Source organism: Ursus maritimus, unplaced genomic scaffold (genome assembly GCF_017311325.1).
Source record: "Ursus maritimus isolate PB19 unplaced genomic scaffold, ASM1731132v1 scaffold_23, whole genome shotgun sequence".
Lineage (NCBI taxonomy): Eukaryota > Metazoa > Chordata > Mammalia > Carnivora > Ursidae > Ursus > Ursus maritimus.
In genome coordinates, this window is record NW_024424786.1 from 45107869 (window position 1) to 45125299 (window position 17431).

Consider the following 17431-nt stretch of genomic DNA (forward strand, 5'->3'; position numbering starts at 1 on the left):
CCCCCCCCCCCGCCCGTCTGCCCGCAGAGCCTCCAGATGCAGTTGGGCCCCAGCTGCCCCCAGGGTCCGGCACCAACCCTACAGGGGCCCGAGACCCAGGCCCGTCTCAGGCAGGGTCACCATTGTGCCCCTTGTCCCTGACCGGGCCACAGGCTCCTAGTCTGTCTAAGGGTCTCAAGGGGTCTGCTGGCTTTAGCTGACACACAGACCTGGTCTCCCAGGGGCAGCCACTTAGAACCGGGCTGCAGGGGCCCCCAAACCCGGCATGCTGTCCCTGTTGTTACTTCGTGTTTGTCGCCTGCTTCCCCGCCAGGCTGGCCCTTCCTGCCCCGCCCGCCGCCACGCTGAGGGCCCCCCTGCCCCCCCGCTGTGCACAGCAGCCGCAGGAGCTGCTATTTTAGCCCCACGCTCCAGACCAGTCCTAGGCCCAGGGGCGTGCGGAGCAGATGGCCTGGAGGTGCTGGGAATGTCACGTGCTTCTGGAGAGGTCCAGGGCTACCTCCCCCCAGACGGGCCCAGAATAGCCCCTCCCGCACTCCGGCTGTCGGGCAGCCGTCCAGGGTGGCGGCAGCGCATCGCCACCTGTCCCGCCACCCCAGGGCCTGGTGCAGATCCAGGAGGAGCGGGGCCCGCGAGCTGGCGCACCGGACACCTGTCCCACCTGGACACACTTCTCGGGCGTCTCCTGACTGGCAGTGGCCAGGCTGGGGGCATCTCACAAGGACAGAGAGTGACCGTCACTCGGGTGGGGCTTTCCGAGGTGGCCGGTCTGTTCTGAGTGTGTGGCCACGTCGTCACCCCCACCAGCCAGGGTGCTCGGCCTTGCTGGACGGACAAGGGGACGGAGACCCAGAGCTCGGGGAGCTTGCCTGCTGTGGGCAGGCAGCCTTGGCCCACGCCCCACCACTGGGCGCTGCTCCTGCCCCGGCCTTCCGAGACACGCTCAGTGGATCGTGGACCCTCGACCTGCTTCCTGACGGGAGGCCAAGGGCTCCCCAGCCTCCACGGGGTGCTAGCCTCCTTCCTCCCCTCTCAGTCCCCCAGGCAGCGCAGTGGCGTGGACTCAGGCCTGTCGGTGGCAGCCTTGAGCAGGGGGAGGCGGGCAAGCTTGCTGGGGAGGGGGAGCGTGCACCCTGGGAGGCGGGAGGGCAGCCAGAAGCGAACTGTCAGCGCCGTGGAGAAACTGAGGCTGGCAGGCTGTGAGGTCCGCCGCATCAAAGACCCCTGACCCACCCAAGGCACGCCAGGAACACCGGGCAACCACTCACCATCTGGAGAACCCCGAAGAAGGACGTGAGGTAGCCGGCCTGTGCGGCGTCCAACTGGAAGAAGTCCATGGAGATGATGGAGAACATGACCATGAAGAGTCCTGGGAGGGGGGAGGGGCTTCCTGGTCATCCCCAAGCCCCTGGCCTCAGGGCCCACCTCCCCTGTCAGCCGGGCTGGGAGCCCTGGTCTGGCCACAGTGACCGACGGCTTTCTGGGGATTTTGTGGACCTGTGGCATGGCAAGCGAGGCCCCAGGGACCGATGGACACTGTGCACAGGAAGTTGCCAGAAGCTTCCTCATGGCCAGGCTGGCCAGAGCCCAGGGCGTCCTGGATGAGGGCCATTGGGAGGTGGGGGGCCCGGGGCTGACAATGTGGGAGGAGGTGACTCCGGACCACTGGTGGCCCCCAGAGGTCCCTTTTGCTGAAGTCAGCCATTCTGGTCCCATTACTGGGACCCCGAAGAGCGGACCTGGATCTGGGACAGCTGGTGAGGGCCTGGCCGGGCAGCCCCCTCCGACCCCAGGACCTTTGCTTCTGCAAGGGTGAGAACTTTTGGGGGATGAGAGATGAACCCTTTCGTGCCAGCATGACACCTCATTAATTTGTCGTCTGGGCTGCCCCCCAGTTAAAGGATCCCAGAGTGGGGCTCAGAAACCGCAGGGCAGGGCACAGAGGACTGTGTATGAGGTGGGGGCCCTGCTTTTCTGTTCTTCCCCCTCCCCTCCCCACCCCGTGCAGCCGCTCGGCATGAACCAGGGGTCATCTCCTCGTCTGGGACCCAGTGCCAGGCGATGGCTCAGGGAGGGCGTGGAGCATGGGACAGTGGGTGGAGGGAGGGGTCCGTGCCAGGCGCTGGGACTCACCGGAGGGGAAGCCGGAAACCACCTTGACGAGGAACACAGGCAGGACCCCGGGCTGGAGCAGCACGCGGCTGATGGCCTTCAGGTCAAACACGCTTGCTTGGGTTCCGCCTGGGGGACACCGAGAGCCCGCTCAGACCATCGGGTGGCCCACTCTCCAGCTTGCCTGCCTGGTCTCATCCTGGCTGTGGGGGCTGGGCTGCGGGGTGGGAAGGAGGCCCCTCTCTGAGCCTGGCGTCCCACACCCCTGCTGGACACTAGCTCTCAGCAGATTCTCCTCCCTCTGGCTTTGGCACCTGCTCAGGGGAACAGGAGCCGACAGCTCCCAGCACGCCCTGTCCCCGGGCCCCTTAGGGGCAGCTCGGTGCGCTCCCGGGGCTGAGTTCTCAGTCCTACCAGCCCAGGGAGGCGTTGGGAAACAGTGCCTCTGCTCACGGGCTACCCGGCTTGGCCCGGGCACTCTTGCCTCCGACCTATGTGACCAGGGTGGTGGCCCGCTGGCCTCGCCGGAAGCCAATAGGGAGTGGGGGCCCCTGTCTGGCTGCGAGCGACCACCATATAGTGACCCGGTGGCCATCGCTGAGCATTCTGGCATTGGCTTCTAGCTGTGCGCGGCCTTGTGCCCCCTGCCCTCCCCCTCTATCCAGCCCTCCCGGGGGTCCGCCTGTATTTGGCTCTTCCTCTGACCCCTGGCTGGCATGTCCTCCCTCCTGACCTCTCAGTCCCTGGGCACAGAGACATGGGGTCCTCCGCTGGCCCCTCTGTGGAGCCCTGACCTTCCCTGTGGGCCCAGGAGGCCCCACATGGCCTCGCTGGCACTGCTCTGCCCCCCCCCCCCCCCGGGGCTTCCCCAGAACCACGCTCCTGTGCACCGCAGCGCCTGCGGCTCTGGGACTCAGGATCCTGGCTAACCGCACCCGTGGTCCGTCCCATCCTCCCTGGGCCTGCCCCGACCTCTCCCCTGCTTCCAGCCTCAGCCTCTCTGAGCCCCCATGCTTTCCTCCCCCGAGACTGCACCCACTCAGCTCTGACGGTGTCGGCAGCCCGCAGACTCCTGGCACTCCAGAGCGGCTCGCAGAGGGAAAGAGGGCGTGAGCGGCCCCTAAATTCTACCCCCTGCTCCGTGTGCTGTTGCCTGCAGCCCGCACGCCCGCCTCAGTGGGTAGGAAGCCACTGTGGTTGCTTTGGTACGTCCAGGTCTCGGCTGACCCTCCCTGAAGGGAGGTCCAGGGTGCTGGCTGGTGAGGCTGAGGGCTCATGCTTCATAGCGGTGCAGCACCAGGCACGGTGTGCCTGGCGGGGCTCCCCTGGAGGGCTTACCCGGGCCGTGTGCCTGGCAGAGCTTTCCTGGCAGGGCTCCCCTGGCGGGCTTACCTGGCGGGGCAGCTGGGGTGGGGGCGCTGGCCCCTTTAGTGCTGCTGGGGATGAAGGTGTAGCTGAGGGTGGCTGCCACGAGGTTGGCCACAAGAGCCACGAAAGCTGGACATCGAAGCCTGGGGGTGACAGTAGTGGTCACACAGGACGTGGGTCCCTGTGTATGGGCACCGCATTTGGCATCTCCCCCTGGGGCCCCTTCAGCTACGCTTCGTTCTCCACCGCTGAGAACAGCTCAAACCCCACCGGCCGCAGCCCCACTGCCTGTGACCCGGGGGACGGGGACTGCGACCCTCAGGGCACATTCATTAGGGGATGGGATGATGGAGCGGATGAAGCTGTCCCCGTGCCCCACGCTCACGCTGCAGCCGCCGCCTCCGGCATCCCGCCACACGGATCCCGGGTCTCCGAGGGTGGGCAGTGGCCAGCGCCGGGGAGCTGAGCCCTGGAGGGCTGGAGCGGAGTCTCCCAGGAGGTGGTGGGCTCCCAGATTGCCGAGGGGTAGGAAGGCCCTCAGAGGACTGGCCTGGGGCACGCGTGTGTGCGTTTGTGTGTATGTGCACGTGTGTGGGCGTGCGTGTGAGCGTGCGTGCGTGTGAGCGAGCGCGTGTGCATGCGTGTGAGCGCGTGTGTGTGCGCATGCACGTGCACGCACCCCCTGCTCCCAGCCAGGGCAGGGGCGTCACACATCTGGGGGCCCAGGACTCAGCTCCAGGCTGGGTCTTCCCACATGGAGGAGCTCCCTGGGCAGCCCTGGCAGAAGTGGGCCGGTCGTGAGTCCTGCCCATTCGACAGAGGAGCAAACTGAGGTTCCCAGAGGAAAAACCCTGTCCCTGGAACCGTCCTCGTCCTTCTGGTAGGACTGGAGGGGCCTCCTGGGGTGGGGGACGGCTCAGCGGTTCCTTTGGGTGACACGCGTCTGGCCCTTTGGGTGATGAGGAATTTGGTGCCAGGCGGCACTGGAGTCTGGGCTCCAGGAGGGGGTGCGCAGGAGGCTGAGGTGCAGGGGTGGCAGGGAGCCTGGGCACGGAAGACCATGGGACCCCCAGACGGCCTCATGGCGCCTCTCCCCCCTCCACTCTGTAGGCCTCAGGAGCCCCCAGCCATGGCGCCCCTCTTCCTGCAGGGCGGGGCACGCTGGGCTTGGGAAGGGGCTTCAGACGCTGCCCTCAGGATGCCCTCCCTCCCGCCTGCACAGACCAGGGACCCCGACTCAGGTGAGCCCCTCAGCTTGGGCTTCTGAAGAAGTCCCTCCCCACCATGAGTCACTACGTGGAAACTCAGCCCCTGACCCCTGGAAGGGCCAGGAGGCAGCGCAGGCCCTGGGGGCTGGTCCTTCTGATCATCACCATTTCTCCCGGAGGCCAACCCAGCCCCCTCCCAGGGTGGAGGGGGGAGATAGGAAGGAATGGAAAACTTACTGAGAAAGGCCCCGCTCTGACCTTCTAGGCTGGCGTGTGGCCCCAGGGCCCTTCCCCTCAGCCGCAGAGAAAACTCCTATACATCCTGCAAGAGCCTTTCTCTGCAAGCCCCTGGCACTCTGCCCCTGGTGGGCACGAGAGGGGCCTGCTCCATCAGATGGCTAGTACCTGGCCCCAAAGACAAGTGTGCCAGCGGAGGGGACCCTGCACCAAGACCCCAGGGAACATCAGGCCATGGGACACACATGTGAGCTGTTTGAAAGCACCACATCCTGACCCAAACCTCACCAGAGCCCCCAGATCTGCCCTGTTCGGGCCTTGACACAAGGAGCCCTTGGCCCTCTGCGGAGTGCAAAGAAAGGACTTCCCCGCCCCTCCCCACCACAGCTCACGTATGTGCACACAGACACACAGGGGCACACACGTGTGCACGCACACGCAGAGCTCCTGCGGGAGACCACAGGCAGGAGAGGCCCTGTTCCAATGGAGTCGGGGGGCCAGTGGGGGCGGAGACCACCCCCTATCTCTGACTAGGTGGTCAGCATTGGAGCTGGCACTTGTCCAGCCTGCACGTGTTGCTCACCCTCCCCTCCCCTCCCCCACTGGACCATCTCTGGCCCCCCCTCCGACCCCCACTGCCCGGGATGGTGGACATTCAGGCCTCTGACCACCAGGCTTCCACGCGGATGGGCATTTCCACCGACCGACAGGTCAGAGGGTCAGAGGCCTGTGCTCAGTCCCCTGGGGAGGGCCGAGGCCAGCCCAGGAGGAAGACCCCTCCTCAGGCTGGCAGGGACTGATCTGTGACGTGGGCAGGGACACCCTGGCCCTGACGGCCGGCCCCAGAGAGAAGGGCCCTTTCTTCAGGACCAGCGCGTCATTGCTTGGGGCCTGGAGGGCAGGGACAGAACCTGCTTTCTTTCCAGATGCCCCGGAAACTCGAGGGAGCAGAGGCGGCCGCTTGGATGGCCTATTCCGGGAGGCTGGTGACAAGCGAGGGCCGTGTGGTGGCAAGGAGCCAGGCCCCTTCTTGTGGCATCTCACCCACTCCTTGCATGAAGACTGGGAAACCAAAGGGATCACGGGGACCCTGGGGGCCCCGGAGGGAGTTGGGAGCCTCAGCATCCCAGGGGATGTGGGGGGTGTCCTTCCCTCCCTCACAGCCCCCTCCGACTCTCCCAGGACAAATGCTGGGGTGGGGGGACGAGCAGAAGGCAAGGGCAATGACGCGGCGGGCCAGCTCAGCGCCGCCCCCCCCCCCCAAGCGCGGAGGGCCGTCTCCTGGGCCTGGGTCTTCTCTAGCCTGGTGCCCCCCACCCCCGCCCAGCCCCGGGGCGCTGCTCTGTCCTCCAGAACACAGCTCGGCGCCCCTCCCCAGGGACCTTCAGGTCAACCTTCGGGTCAGTGCGCCCCTGAGCACAGGGCAGAGGCAGCTCCCCGGCCAGGGGCCTCTGGCCTCCTTTGTGCAGGATCCCGCGGGACGGCCGCGTCCCGTTGTTGTTGCCTCACTGGGGCCCAGTTACAAATTGAGTGTCGACCACGACGGCAGGCAACGTCCAGCATGCCTTTGTCCACCCAACCCTTTTGTTTTTGGTTGAATGGACGGACAGGAGGCGGGAGGAATAGAGGCCATGGAGGGGCTCCGGGCAGGACTCTGGGCTCCCGAGTCTCTTTGTCCTTTTGCCCTTCTCCGCAGCAAACTTGCTAGGTGACCTCCTTTCCTCAGATGCAGATGAGGGCTGGACTCCCTGGGGTCCACCCTCCCGGGACACCCTGTCCCCACCCTCAATGGCTGCACAGGTTCCCAGAGGGCAGACTGGCCGTCCCGGAGCCCAGCCCATGGGCCACAGTCTGTCGTGGCTGGTCACCAGTGCTAGTAGATTGGTCCGAGGCGCAGATGGCCCGCCTTTCCTCCTCAGCTCAAGGGCCCACCGTGTGCCAACACGACATCGTCAGGAGGGCGGTGGGCTAGGCCATCCGCCCACCCTGCGTGGACACCATGCTTTTGTCCCCTCCACCCGACCCTGTCCGTCCATAAGGTAACAGTACCACTGAGGTTAGGGCTGCCCTCACCCTGGTCTGAGGCTCCCCTAGCCCCGGGGGGCTCAGGGCCTCCTGGATGGCACACCCCTGTCCTATCCAACCTGGAGGACAGGCTGCGGGCAGCTGGGACCCAGCTTCACGTGATACCTGGCTCCAAAAGTCACCAGAGTCACTGGATGTCGGCCTGGGGCTTGGGGTGCAGAAGTCACCCTGCCCTGCCAAATCCTACCATCCTGTAGCTAGAACAATGTCTGAAAACGGAAGTCCTGTGGGGCCACTCCTGATTCAGCCTTCCTCTGTCTTCCAAGTCCCAGAAAAAAGGCCGAGAAGCCTTGTCTGGCCTGACCCTTTGTAGGCCTCCGTGTTCCCCGAGCACCTGATCCCTCCAGTTCCAACCACACAGGCCTCCAAGCATGTCCCAAGCTCCTTCCTGCCCCAGGGCCTTTGCACAGGCTTTCCCTCTGCCTGGAACACTGCCCATGCCAGTCCTACCTTCAACAGCTGATTTCTCCCTCTCCTCTCAGGTCTAAGCTGAGCTTACGCTCGGCCAGCTGGGCCCTGTCTGTGCACTTCCCCATGCCCGGGACACCCAGATCCTTCTACCGGGTCCCTGTGTCCCCCCACCAGTGGTGGGGAGAGCCTCTGTGAGCCATCGTGAGCACCAAGTGGAGCAGGCCGCCTGGCTGACCCACGAGTACTCCCGTCTCATTCATTCAGGGCAGCCCTGAGTGTTTACTCATTAACTTCCAGGGGAAGCAGTGGTGTCACCGTGTCACCGTGTCAGTGGTGCGGAAACCCTCTGTCAGCAGGATAAGGGCTTCCCATTCCCCCGGCCAGACCCGAGGCTGAGATAACATGCCAAGTCCTCGGGGAGATAAGGAGTGTCGTAAAATCCCTCTGAGTCATGGAGGGCCCACCCGGCGAAGCTTGTGCTGCCAGATCAGGGCCACTCACAGGCCAGCCGGTGCCTGGGAGTGCTGCCTGGTGACACTGACCTCCAGGGTCTGTAGCTGGAGGCTGCCCCAGCCTGGTGCGAATCCTCCCCAGCCTCTGTGAATTGCTATCCTCGTGGGCATCTGTCCAAATCCCGAGCCCTGTCAGAGGACAGAGTCCCCTCTGTACCCAACACTGTGTGTTCAACGGCTTTTCAGCACTCAGCGCGTGGGGGCCTGCCCGCTCCAAGTCCCGCAGTCAGGCCTGGGGCTCCCCCTTGTCCACTGTCAGCAGTGTTCGTTGGGCAGGTGGCTCCCCTTTCCAGGAATCCCTGGACCCCTTGCCCTGGGACCTGACTCAGGGCCATGAGTCACAGAGCACCCCCCACCTGCTAAGTGACTCAGGGGCCTGGGCCCTCTGTGGGAGCTAGGCCTCCCAGCTGGAGCTCCAGGCTGAACCCAAACCAGTTAAACCAGTGGCCCTCCCACACCCTGAGGCTGCCAAGGCCACTTCCTCTCTCTGCTCCCCTGCTCCCTGGAGGTGAGAACATGGCTGAGGCCTTTTAGGGGAGGGGTCACAAGAGGTGGGGCGGGCAGGAAGGTGGCGGCCAGGGAGCTCTGACAGCGTGCCTTGACGCAATGTGGCCCTTGGCCCAGGAGGACAGGAAGACAGGGCACTGGCCCTTGCCATGGGGTACTGGGGTCCTGGAGCCCACTTTCCCTGGGCCTTAGACGGGGACCTGGAGCTCCATGGGGGAGACTCACTCTCCCAGGGACCTCAGTTTTCCCACCCATCAAAGGAAAAATAGGGGCTATAAAGCACCTTATATCTTGGGATGAAAGAAGGCAGGGAAGCCAATGGATTGTTCTGGAAGGTAAGGGCAGGGGTGCAGGCAATCTTGGGGGCTGCTCGGGGGAGCAGGCAGTGAGTGGTGTCTTCTGGGCCAGTAGCTGGGATGGAGGGAAAGGAAGGTGATGGCAGAGGGGACACGGGTGGGACTGGCCGGGGGGGCGGGGGGTTCTAGACAGCCCGCACACACCAGAGCCAGTGCAGGTGGCCCAGTTCACAGGTAAGAACACCTGTCCAGGGGATGGTCGGTGCCCCACGGCCCCTGGTAGCAGGTGGCTGGACCGTTGGGAGTCCAGGTGGGTGGGGCAGCATGGGGGGCTCCTCCCTGCCCTGCCTCTCCCTCTCCTGCACCCTCTTCCCGCCTTGGCCCCATTTACACGCTCCCAACCCTCTTTCTTTTCTTCCCGGGAAGACTGGGGCCCTCTTTCTCTCGCTCCCACTACCCCAGCGGCTCGTGTGCAGGCAGAACCCGCGGTCGCTGCTACCCTATAAGCGCCTCCCCTCCGTGACCCACGTGCCCCTTGGCTTCTGGAATGTTCTCCTTGATCTCCTTCCCTTCATGTCCTCACTGTGCCTCCTCCTTGACCCCGCTTCTGATATGAAGTGCCCAGCTGGGGCCCAGGGCTTGACCGCCCATGTGAGGATACAGCCCTGCTTTGCCCGACTACACACCCCTTCACTCAGCTGCCCGGTCCACAGCTGCCTGGACTGCCTCCTGGGCACAAGAGCAGCCCAATGGAGGCCCAAGTTCCACCGGCCCTGTGCGTTGCTCAGATCTCAGCAAGGTTCACACCCGCATCCCGCCCATAGGCAAAACTGAGGCCGACCCTGCCCTCTGCCCCACTGCCACCCCTGGTCCAGCTGCCCCCCTCTCCTGCCTGGACTGGTACAAGAGGTGGCCCTCGCTCCCACGTTCTCCACACAGTAGCCGGGTCCCCCCCTGCCCCTGCTCCACCTGCCCAGGGCTCCATGGCCGGGCCTCCTGCACACCTCCCCTCCATCCCCCCCTGCTCCCCTACTCCAGCCACACCGGCCTCCTCGATTCCCCAACCTCAGGGCCTTTGCATTTGCTGGGTCTTTGCTTCCCAGACGTCCTCCTGCCTCCCCCCTCACTTCCTTCGGGCGAGGCCCTGGTGACCACCTGCCCAACTGCCCTCGGTCCTGCTGTATTAGTTTTTACACGACGAGGCTCACCCTGACATTATAACACGTGTCATTCTTGCTTTATCCGAGGACTTGGCCTATCCCATTCACCACTGCATCCTAGAACCTGGAATCCCAGGGCACTTAGTAGCTGTTCAGTAAACACCAGTGACAGATGAATGGAGCCATCGTCCCCACTCCAGCCTCCTGCCCGAGCAGCTCAGCAGAGACAGACATCCACAAGCCAGGCTCTGATGAAAATACTGGGGGTGGGGGGTGGGGGGTGGGGACGAAGACCTCCCTTCATACAGGGAGCTGGTATAACAAGGCCACCCTCCCCTCTTGTTCCCCAGTCCCTGGGATCAGTCATCACCTGGCCAAATCGACTGCCGTTGGGGTCTGTTGCACAGCATCATTCAAGATTGGAAGGCCTGTGGTCAACAGAGGTGCCTGCGTGTCCGTGTGTGTGATTCGTGTATGAGTGTGAGTGTGTGTGTGTGTGTGTGTGTGTGTGTGATTCAGAGCCCAGGAAGGCTTCTCGCCTGAATGGAGTCCCAGGGAACCTCCCCAGGCCTGCACAGGGCAGTTGGGTCACCAGCTGGCACACAGCCTCCACCCACAGCTGGGCACTCACCTTCCAGACCGAAAGCAAAGACTTGGGTCTGAATGAAGGCAAGGGGCAAGGTCCACTCTATGAAAGAGGCCGATTTTGAGTGGGTGTTGGGGCGTTGGGGCGCTGGGGCGGGAGGAGGAACAGGGTGGGGTGATCGTCTCCCAGCGGCGGAAACGAGGTGCCCCTCCCTCGCCTGGTGGGGCCTCTACAGGGCTAGGTGTCTCTGGGTCCAAGGTTAAGCTCTTCTCCCAGGCCGCACTCCAGGGCCGCGGGTACAGACGGCTCCGTGCAGTTACTAAACCCCAGAAGCTAGGTCTGGTTGCCCCCAGCGGCCCCAGCCCAGGGCCACATGGTGCCCACGGGTCAGGCCGGGACCCCGCCTCCAGGGCCTGCCCTCCGGTTTCTCTAGGTCCAGCCTGATTTCCATGGGACCCCTGGAGGTGGCACGTCCCCCTAGCTGGGACCTCCTGGGGCCAAGAGGCCGGGGGCGGCCCTGCGCCCGCGCTGTCCCGGAGCGCACCTGCGGGGTTGCAACCCGAGGAGAAGGTGCGGTGCAGCCACGGGACCCCAGCCCTCGCGCTCCTGCTCCGGCCCCGCCCACCAGCCGGCCCCGCCCACCCACTAACCCCGCCCACCGTGTGGGGCCGGACGGATCTTCCTTCGCCTGACCCGAGCTGCTCAACCTGCACATGGAGAAACCGAGGCTCGGTCTCATCCTTCCTGCCTCCTGGCCCGCCCCCCCGCCCGCCCCCGTCCGCTTCCCGCCTTGGCCACTCACCCGTACGCGGCGCTCAGGGTCCCGCCGAGCAGCGAGCCGAAGATCATGCCGACTCCGAAACACAGGCCCAGCCGGCCCAGGGCCGCTGGCCGCTCCTCAGGCGCGGATAGGTCGGCGATGACCATCTGAGCGGCTGGGGGAGGAGCGGGGGGCTGAGCCGGGAGGCCCCCTCGAGGAGCCCCTTGCGGCCCAGGCCACGCCCCCACCCGCCCCTCCCCCACCTGCTCCCCAGGCCATGTCCCTGTGTCACCACCACCACTCCCGCCACCGCTCCACCCCAGTCTTGCTCTCGGGTCCAGACCGGCACCCAGAGGGTGACCTCCGTCCCACGCTCTGGCTCTGGCCATCCCCCACCTCCCTGCCCCCGGGCTCTCCGGACGTGCCCCGCCCCCCTGCAGGTGCCTTACTTGGCCCTACCTGGCAGCCCCTGCATGAGTGCAGCCGGTAAGGGCGAGGCGTAGAGCAAGGCCACGCCGGGCAGGGCCGGGCTGCAAGCGGCCGCCAAGAGCAGGTAGAAGGCTGAGGATGCCAGGAAGTTGAGCGTGAACGCGGCCCGCGCCCCACGCTGATCAGCGAACCTGGGGGAGCGTGGAACTGTGAGCCCCACGGATACCTGTCTCCTCTGCCCCTGACGCCCACCCCGTGGGGCTGCCGGGTCTCTAGGCCCCAGGGATCCCCTCATGGCCCGTCAGGGAGACCTGCGTGCAGGACATTCCGGGAGGGCCCTCTGCTTCCCCATGCTTAGCACTGCCACAGCCTGCGGTGACCTGGGGGTGTCTGACCCAGACCGCGTTCCCGCTCCCTTCGAGAATACCTTGCGGGGTCCCAGTGGAGCACGGGCCTGCGGGTTGTACAGTGTCTCCCTGGGGCGCCTGGGGGGCTCATCACTTAAGAGGCTGCCTTCGGCTCAGGTCATGATATCAGGATCCCCCGGAGCCAGATGGAGCCCTGGGTCAGGGTCCCTGCTCAGCGGGGAGCCTGCTTCTCCCTCTGCCCCTCCCCCTGCTTGTGCGCTCTCTTTCTCCCTCAAATAAATAAATAAAATCTTAAAAAAAAAAAAAAGGGTCTCCCAGGCTCCAGCCCTTTCTCCACCGGCCCCCAAGCAGCCCCAGGAAACCCTCCAGAGCCCCTGATCTGTCTGACTTTACCGCCTCTGGAGCCCCATTTCTGCGCAGTTACCCTAAAGATCTGACTCCTGCCACAGTGATCTGCCCCCCTCAGGGTTTGTGGGGGGTTGTCTGCGGCCCCGTCCCTGAGCCCCACGCTCCCGCCTGCAGCAGCCCCAAGGCCAGTGGGGGTCCAGGGGTCGGGAAGAGCTGTGGGTGGTGCGCCCAGGCCCAGGTCTGGGAAGCTGGCGTGACCCAGCCCATGAGGTCCAAGGGGCAGGCCCAGGTCATCATGGGCGGAGGGCCCCCAAACTTCCCTGCCCCCTGGTACCTGCCAAACACAGGCCCACCCAGCAGCTGAAGCACGCCGAAGGCCGTCTGCAGGTAGCCGAAGGCCACGGAGTCCAGGCCCAGCTGCCGGGTCAGGTACTGCAAACACAGGAGGGGCCCACGGGAAGGGTCAGGAAGTCGGGGGTTGCAGTGGGTCAGGAGTGGGAGAGGTAGCCCTGAACTGCGGGGGGAGATCCCTCTGACCACACTGTGGTGTGCCTGGCAGGGGCCCTCGGGCCTGGACCTCGGCTACGTAGAGTGAGGAGCCCGTTGGGGCCTCTGGGTCCGGCTTCGCTGGGCCCAGCACTCAGTGAAGGCGGCTGCTGGCCCTCCTTCCCCTCTGCAGGGCACGCCTCATCCATTCGAAGCTGCCTGGTGGACCGGAGCATCTTCCAGCCCAGCAAGACATGGTCCCCAAATGCCCTGATGATCTCCAGAAGGTGGCCCATTTCCCAGCAGGACATGGTCCTGCTCCTTGGGGCTCCCAACCTCTACCTGGGGAGGTAAAGGCCATGACCAGTGTCTCTCCAGAGAACGGGAGGAGTCCTGGGGACCCCAGATTAGCCCGCTGTAATCCTGACCTCAATATCCCCCACTCTGGCCTCTTGAGTTCCCGGCCCCTCCCTCCAGTGATGCCACCTGTTATAGGTTGAATTGGGACCCCCCCAAGTCCTAATGCTCGGTGTCCCGAATGTGACCATATTTGGAGATAGAGTCTTTACAGAGGGAACCAAGTTCAAGTGAGGTCTTTGAGGGGGTTTGGTATCTTCACACAGAGGGGAGTTTTGGGCATGCCCCGCGGGACAGCCGTGTTAGGGGATAAGACAGAGGCAGATAATGGAATATGTGGGGAGTGCCTGGGACCAGCAGAAGCTGGAAGAGGCAGGAAGGACCCTCCCCTGCAGGCCTCAGAGGGAGGCCTGAGACCCCGGGATTCAGACTCGTGGCTTCCAGGCTGTGAGACAGTAAGCTTCTGTGGCTCTAAGCCCCAGGAAACAGATACGCCTCATCCCCGACCCCATGCCCTGTATTCTCCCCAGGCTCAGTCAAGGGCATCCCTCCGCCTTCCTTCTTTCTTGCATGCACACCCCCTTCCCCAGTGCAGCTGAAATCCCAGGGCAACGGGCAGTCTCCCTCCTCCTGGCATGGGGTGGGGGGCGGGGGGCGGCTGGGAGGCAGCGCTGAACCCCGCTGGAGAAGCCCGAAGCCCTGCTGTCTGTCTGGGTCTCTCCTGTTGGTGCCCTTGACTCGGTGATCACCCCGCGTTCCCCTAATGAGTCCACGCTCTCCCCGACCCCACTGCATCCCTCCTTCTCGCACTCATACCTGCCTTGTCCCCCCCCCCATCCCTGCTGCCACCAGGAGGCAGAATACCTGCCCACCTACATTGTCCTCACCTGAGTCACTGTCTCCTTGGCATCCCGCCACCTCCCCCCTCCCCAAGGATGGGGCTCCCCAAGGTCTCCTCTCTCTGACCCCATTAGCGGTGGCACCCCTGCTGCTGTCTCTCCTGTTTTCCCTCCACCCCTCCCCTCTGGCTACCACCCTGAAGCTTGTTCCCTTTAGAGAAAAACCGTCCGAGGAGCTGCCTAGCGTCTGCCCCTCCCCTTGCCTCTCCCACCCCATGACCATCAGGGGCTCCCCTCCTCTGCGGCCCCAGGCTTGGCTCTGCTGCTCCCCCCACTTGCATGACACGTGCCTCAGGACGCCCTCCCTGCGTGACCCCCACTCCTGCTCTGCTCAGGTTCACTCCAGGGAGCCCAGCTGGGTCCCAGGACAGCCGCTGCTATCGCAGGACCTCTCTCCTGTACAGCCTCTGGCTCTCCACTCCGTGTCTAGAAGCATCTGGAATTCAGCACATCCAGGACTGGCTCCGCATTGGTCTCCCCCAAGGACCGGCTCCTCTGCTCCATGGCTGATGCCTCTGCCCTTGCAAAGGTTCAGGTCCAAATCCTCAGTGTCATCCCTGACCTCCCCTCTTTCTTGCACAGCCACACCCAACCCACCAGCAACTCCTGGGCTCAACCTTCACCATAGACCTCGAGGCCAACAGCTTCCTGCCTTTCCCATGGCCAACACCCTCCTGGAGTCCTCGCAGCTGTTTCCGGGTCCTTACCTCCAGCTCCCCTCTGCTCACTCCTCTCTAGCCTCATTGTTCTCACTACTGCCCCAGGGCCTTTGCACCAGCCAGGCTTGCTCTTTGTTTCCTATAAGCCTGCCTTCTGGGGGATGCTTTCCTGTGCCCCGTCTGTGGGCACTCCCAGCCCCTGCAGCGCCTTCTCTCTCACACAGCACAGTCTAAGGAGTGTGTAGCCTGTGCTCGCTATATTCCAAGTTCTGAGAACAGAATGCACCTAGTAGGTGCTCAGGGAGCATTTGTGGAATGATAGGTTCCACCCTTACTCTGTGCTTGAACTGTTCACTCATCACTCCCCGCACCAACCCTCCCAGGGAGGGACGTTGTGACCCAGGTCACGATGGGACAGCAAGGCATCTGCCCAGCCCACCTGGTACTAAGGAAAGGAGTCAGGCCTCGGGGGCGGGGAGTCAGGGCTCACCATTTGGCCTGAAGCTCCTGCCATGCCCACAACGGCGACAGAGGCAGTGCCCCCTCCCACCCGGATCCCCGGATCCCCGGTATGGGCTGCTCAGGAGAATCCCCTGGGGAACTTTTAAGAAGGGGCCTGTGGGGGGCGCCTGGGTAGCGCAGTCGTTAAAGCGTCTGCCTTCGGCTCAGGGCGTGATCCCGGCGTTCTGGGATCCAGTCCCACATCGGGCTCCTCCGCTGGGAGCCTGCTTCTTCCTCTCCCACTCCCCTGCTGTGTTCCCTCTCTTGCTGGCTGTCTCTCTGTCACACAAATAAATAAAATCTTTAAAAAAAAAAAAAGAAGAAGAAGAAGGGGCCTGTGGCTGTGCCACGGCCCCACCCAGACCAGACGGGAAGGCCCTCTGGGACTTCCAAAGCCCCCTGGGTGCTGTTGCCCCGGCCAGCTCGACGGGGGTCTGTTGAAGGGACCAGCAGGAGGGCAAAGATGGACTCTGCGGACAGCGGATGGGCGGGCACCGAGCGCTGACCATGGCCGTTTAGCCAACAACCGCCTACTATCACTGGGCAGAGTTCCAGACCAGGGGAGGCAGCCGGGGAGGAGACAGGGCCAGCCCCGCCCCCACGCCCTGGTCAGGGAGACAGAAAGAATTTAGTATCTGGAACAGCATGTGGGGCGTGGGCAACCTGCAGGAGGACGGACCCAGCAGGGCCTGGATGGAGGGAAAGAGGCTCTAGGGTCCAGGCAGGTGGTGGGAGGGAGGGCTCCCTCGGAGGAGGCCCAAGCAGAGGCCTGAGCGCGGAAGGGACAGGAGCCGAGCAGGTGTTGGGGTGGCGGATCAATAGGGCAATGGCCCCCAGTAGGGTGGGAGGGACGGAGCCAGGCCAGCCAGGGGGAGGGGCACTGCCACCAGAAGGGCTGCGTGGCAGTGGGGGTGGCTCCCTATGGCCCCTCCCTGGGGCTGCCGTTCACCGGAGCTCAAGAAGTGCTGATGGAGGGCCCAGGAGGCACAGTCCCCAGGTTCCCCAACGAGGAGCCCTGGCAGCCCTGCGCCCCCACCCCCCGCCCCTGCCGCTGTGCCGATGGAAGATGAGAGGGACCGTGGGGCACACGGGTGGCCAGGCCGCCCCGGGCGGGGGGGGGGCGGGTTACTCACTGGCATGATGGAGAACCGCATGAAAAGGCAGGTGAGTTCCAGGGCAAATAGCACGTAGGTGAGGAGAATGACCCGGGGACGGCCCAGAGTGCCCATGCCGCCGGAGTGTTGGCGCTGGCCCCTGGGGGCTCTGGCTCCCCGCATGCCGGGCAGGTGCGGCAGGAGAGCCTGGACGGATCCGAGCAGGAGGTCAGCACAGCGGGCAGGGGGCAAAAGTCGTGTTGTGCTGGGCGAGGGTGCTGAGTCACGGGGCGGGAGGCGGGCAGCACCTGGCCTAGCCTCTTGTCCCGGAGAGGGCCTGTGGGAGAGACCGGAGCTGCAGGACCCCCACCTGGGCTTCAAGCCACCTGCTATGTGACTGTAGGCCACTCTTGCCCTCGGAGAACATGGCAGGTGGACCTCCCCCTCCACCAGCGACAGCTCTGGGTCTGTGGGCAACACAGCTGCCATGCGACCTGACACAGACACTGCCCGCTAGCGTGGACCAGGCTTCGCGCCCCCCGTGCCTCACACAGGAAGGCACCGGCCCCGCATTTTAAGAGGGAAGCCCCATTTTCGAGGCCCAGACGGCTGCTGACTACAGTTCAGGTAGGGGCCTCCTGCACGTGCGGGCTTCTATATTTCAGGTTCCTGTTCTGGGACGGGGGCTCCTTAGGCCCAGAGTGCCCCCCCACCCTTCGGAGCAGCTTCCGGAGGAAGGCTTAGCCCCCTCACCCACTCCTCCAGCCAGAGCCCAAGGGGGCTTTGGTGTGGCCTGAGGGTGGGGTGGGGGCCACAGCTCAGCCTTGCAGGCCCCCCGGCAGGGCAGCCCTGCTTCAGCTCCGGTTATCCGCTGTCCAGCCCGCAGCCGGCAGAAACCAGATTCAGTGGCTCCCTGGAAGCCTCCGCAGAGTTTTACCGAATGAATACGGAGTTGTACCGTTAAGCCCTGGGGTGGCCTTCAGAGCCTGGGGTCCAGGGGTGGGGGCGGAGGCGGGTGACAGCAGGAGGAAGCCCCAGCTGCTGCCTC

At 64.6% G+C, this 17431-nt stretch overlaps 1 protein-coding gene across 1 annotated transcript in view; it reads right to left on the reverse strand.

Moving 5' to 3' along the window:
* Positions 1 to 16816, reverse strand: part of SLC22A18 (solute carrier family 22 member 18) — a 20833-nt gene extending 4017 nt beyond the window's left edge. The window contains exons 1-7 of the mRNA XM_040638754.1: positions 16423 to 16816; positions 12722 to 12819; positions 11702 to 11862; positions 11285 to 11417; positions 3505 to 3623; positions 2134 to 2241; positions 1269 to 1369 (exon numbers count right to left, since the gene is read on the reverse strand). Coding sequence (XP_040494688.1) covers positions 1269 to 1369; positions 2134 to 2241; positions 3505 to 3623; positions 11285 to 11417; positions 11702 to 11862; positions 12722 to 12819; positions 16423 to 16566 — 864 coding nt within the window. The 5' untranslated portion in view covers positions 16567 to 16816. The remainder of the gene's footprint in view (positions 1 to 1268; positions 1370 to 2133; positions 2242 to 3504; positions 3624 to 11284; positions 11418 to 11701; positions 11863 to 12721; positions 12820 to 16422) is intronic.
* Positions 16817 to 17431: the final 615 nt, after the last annotated feature.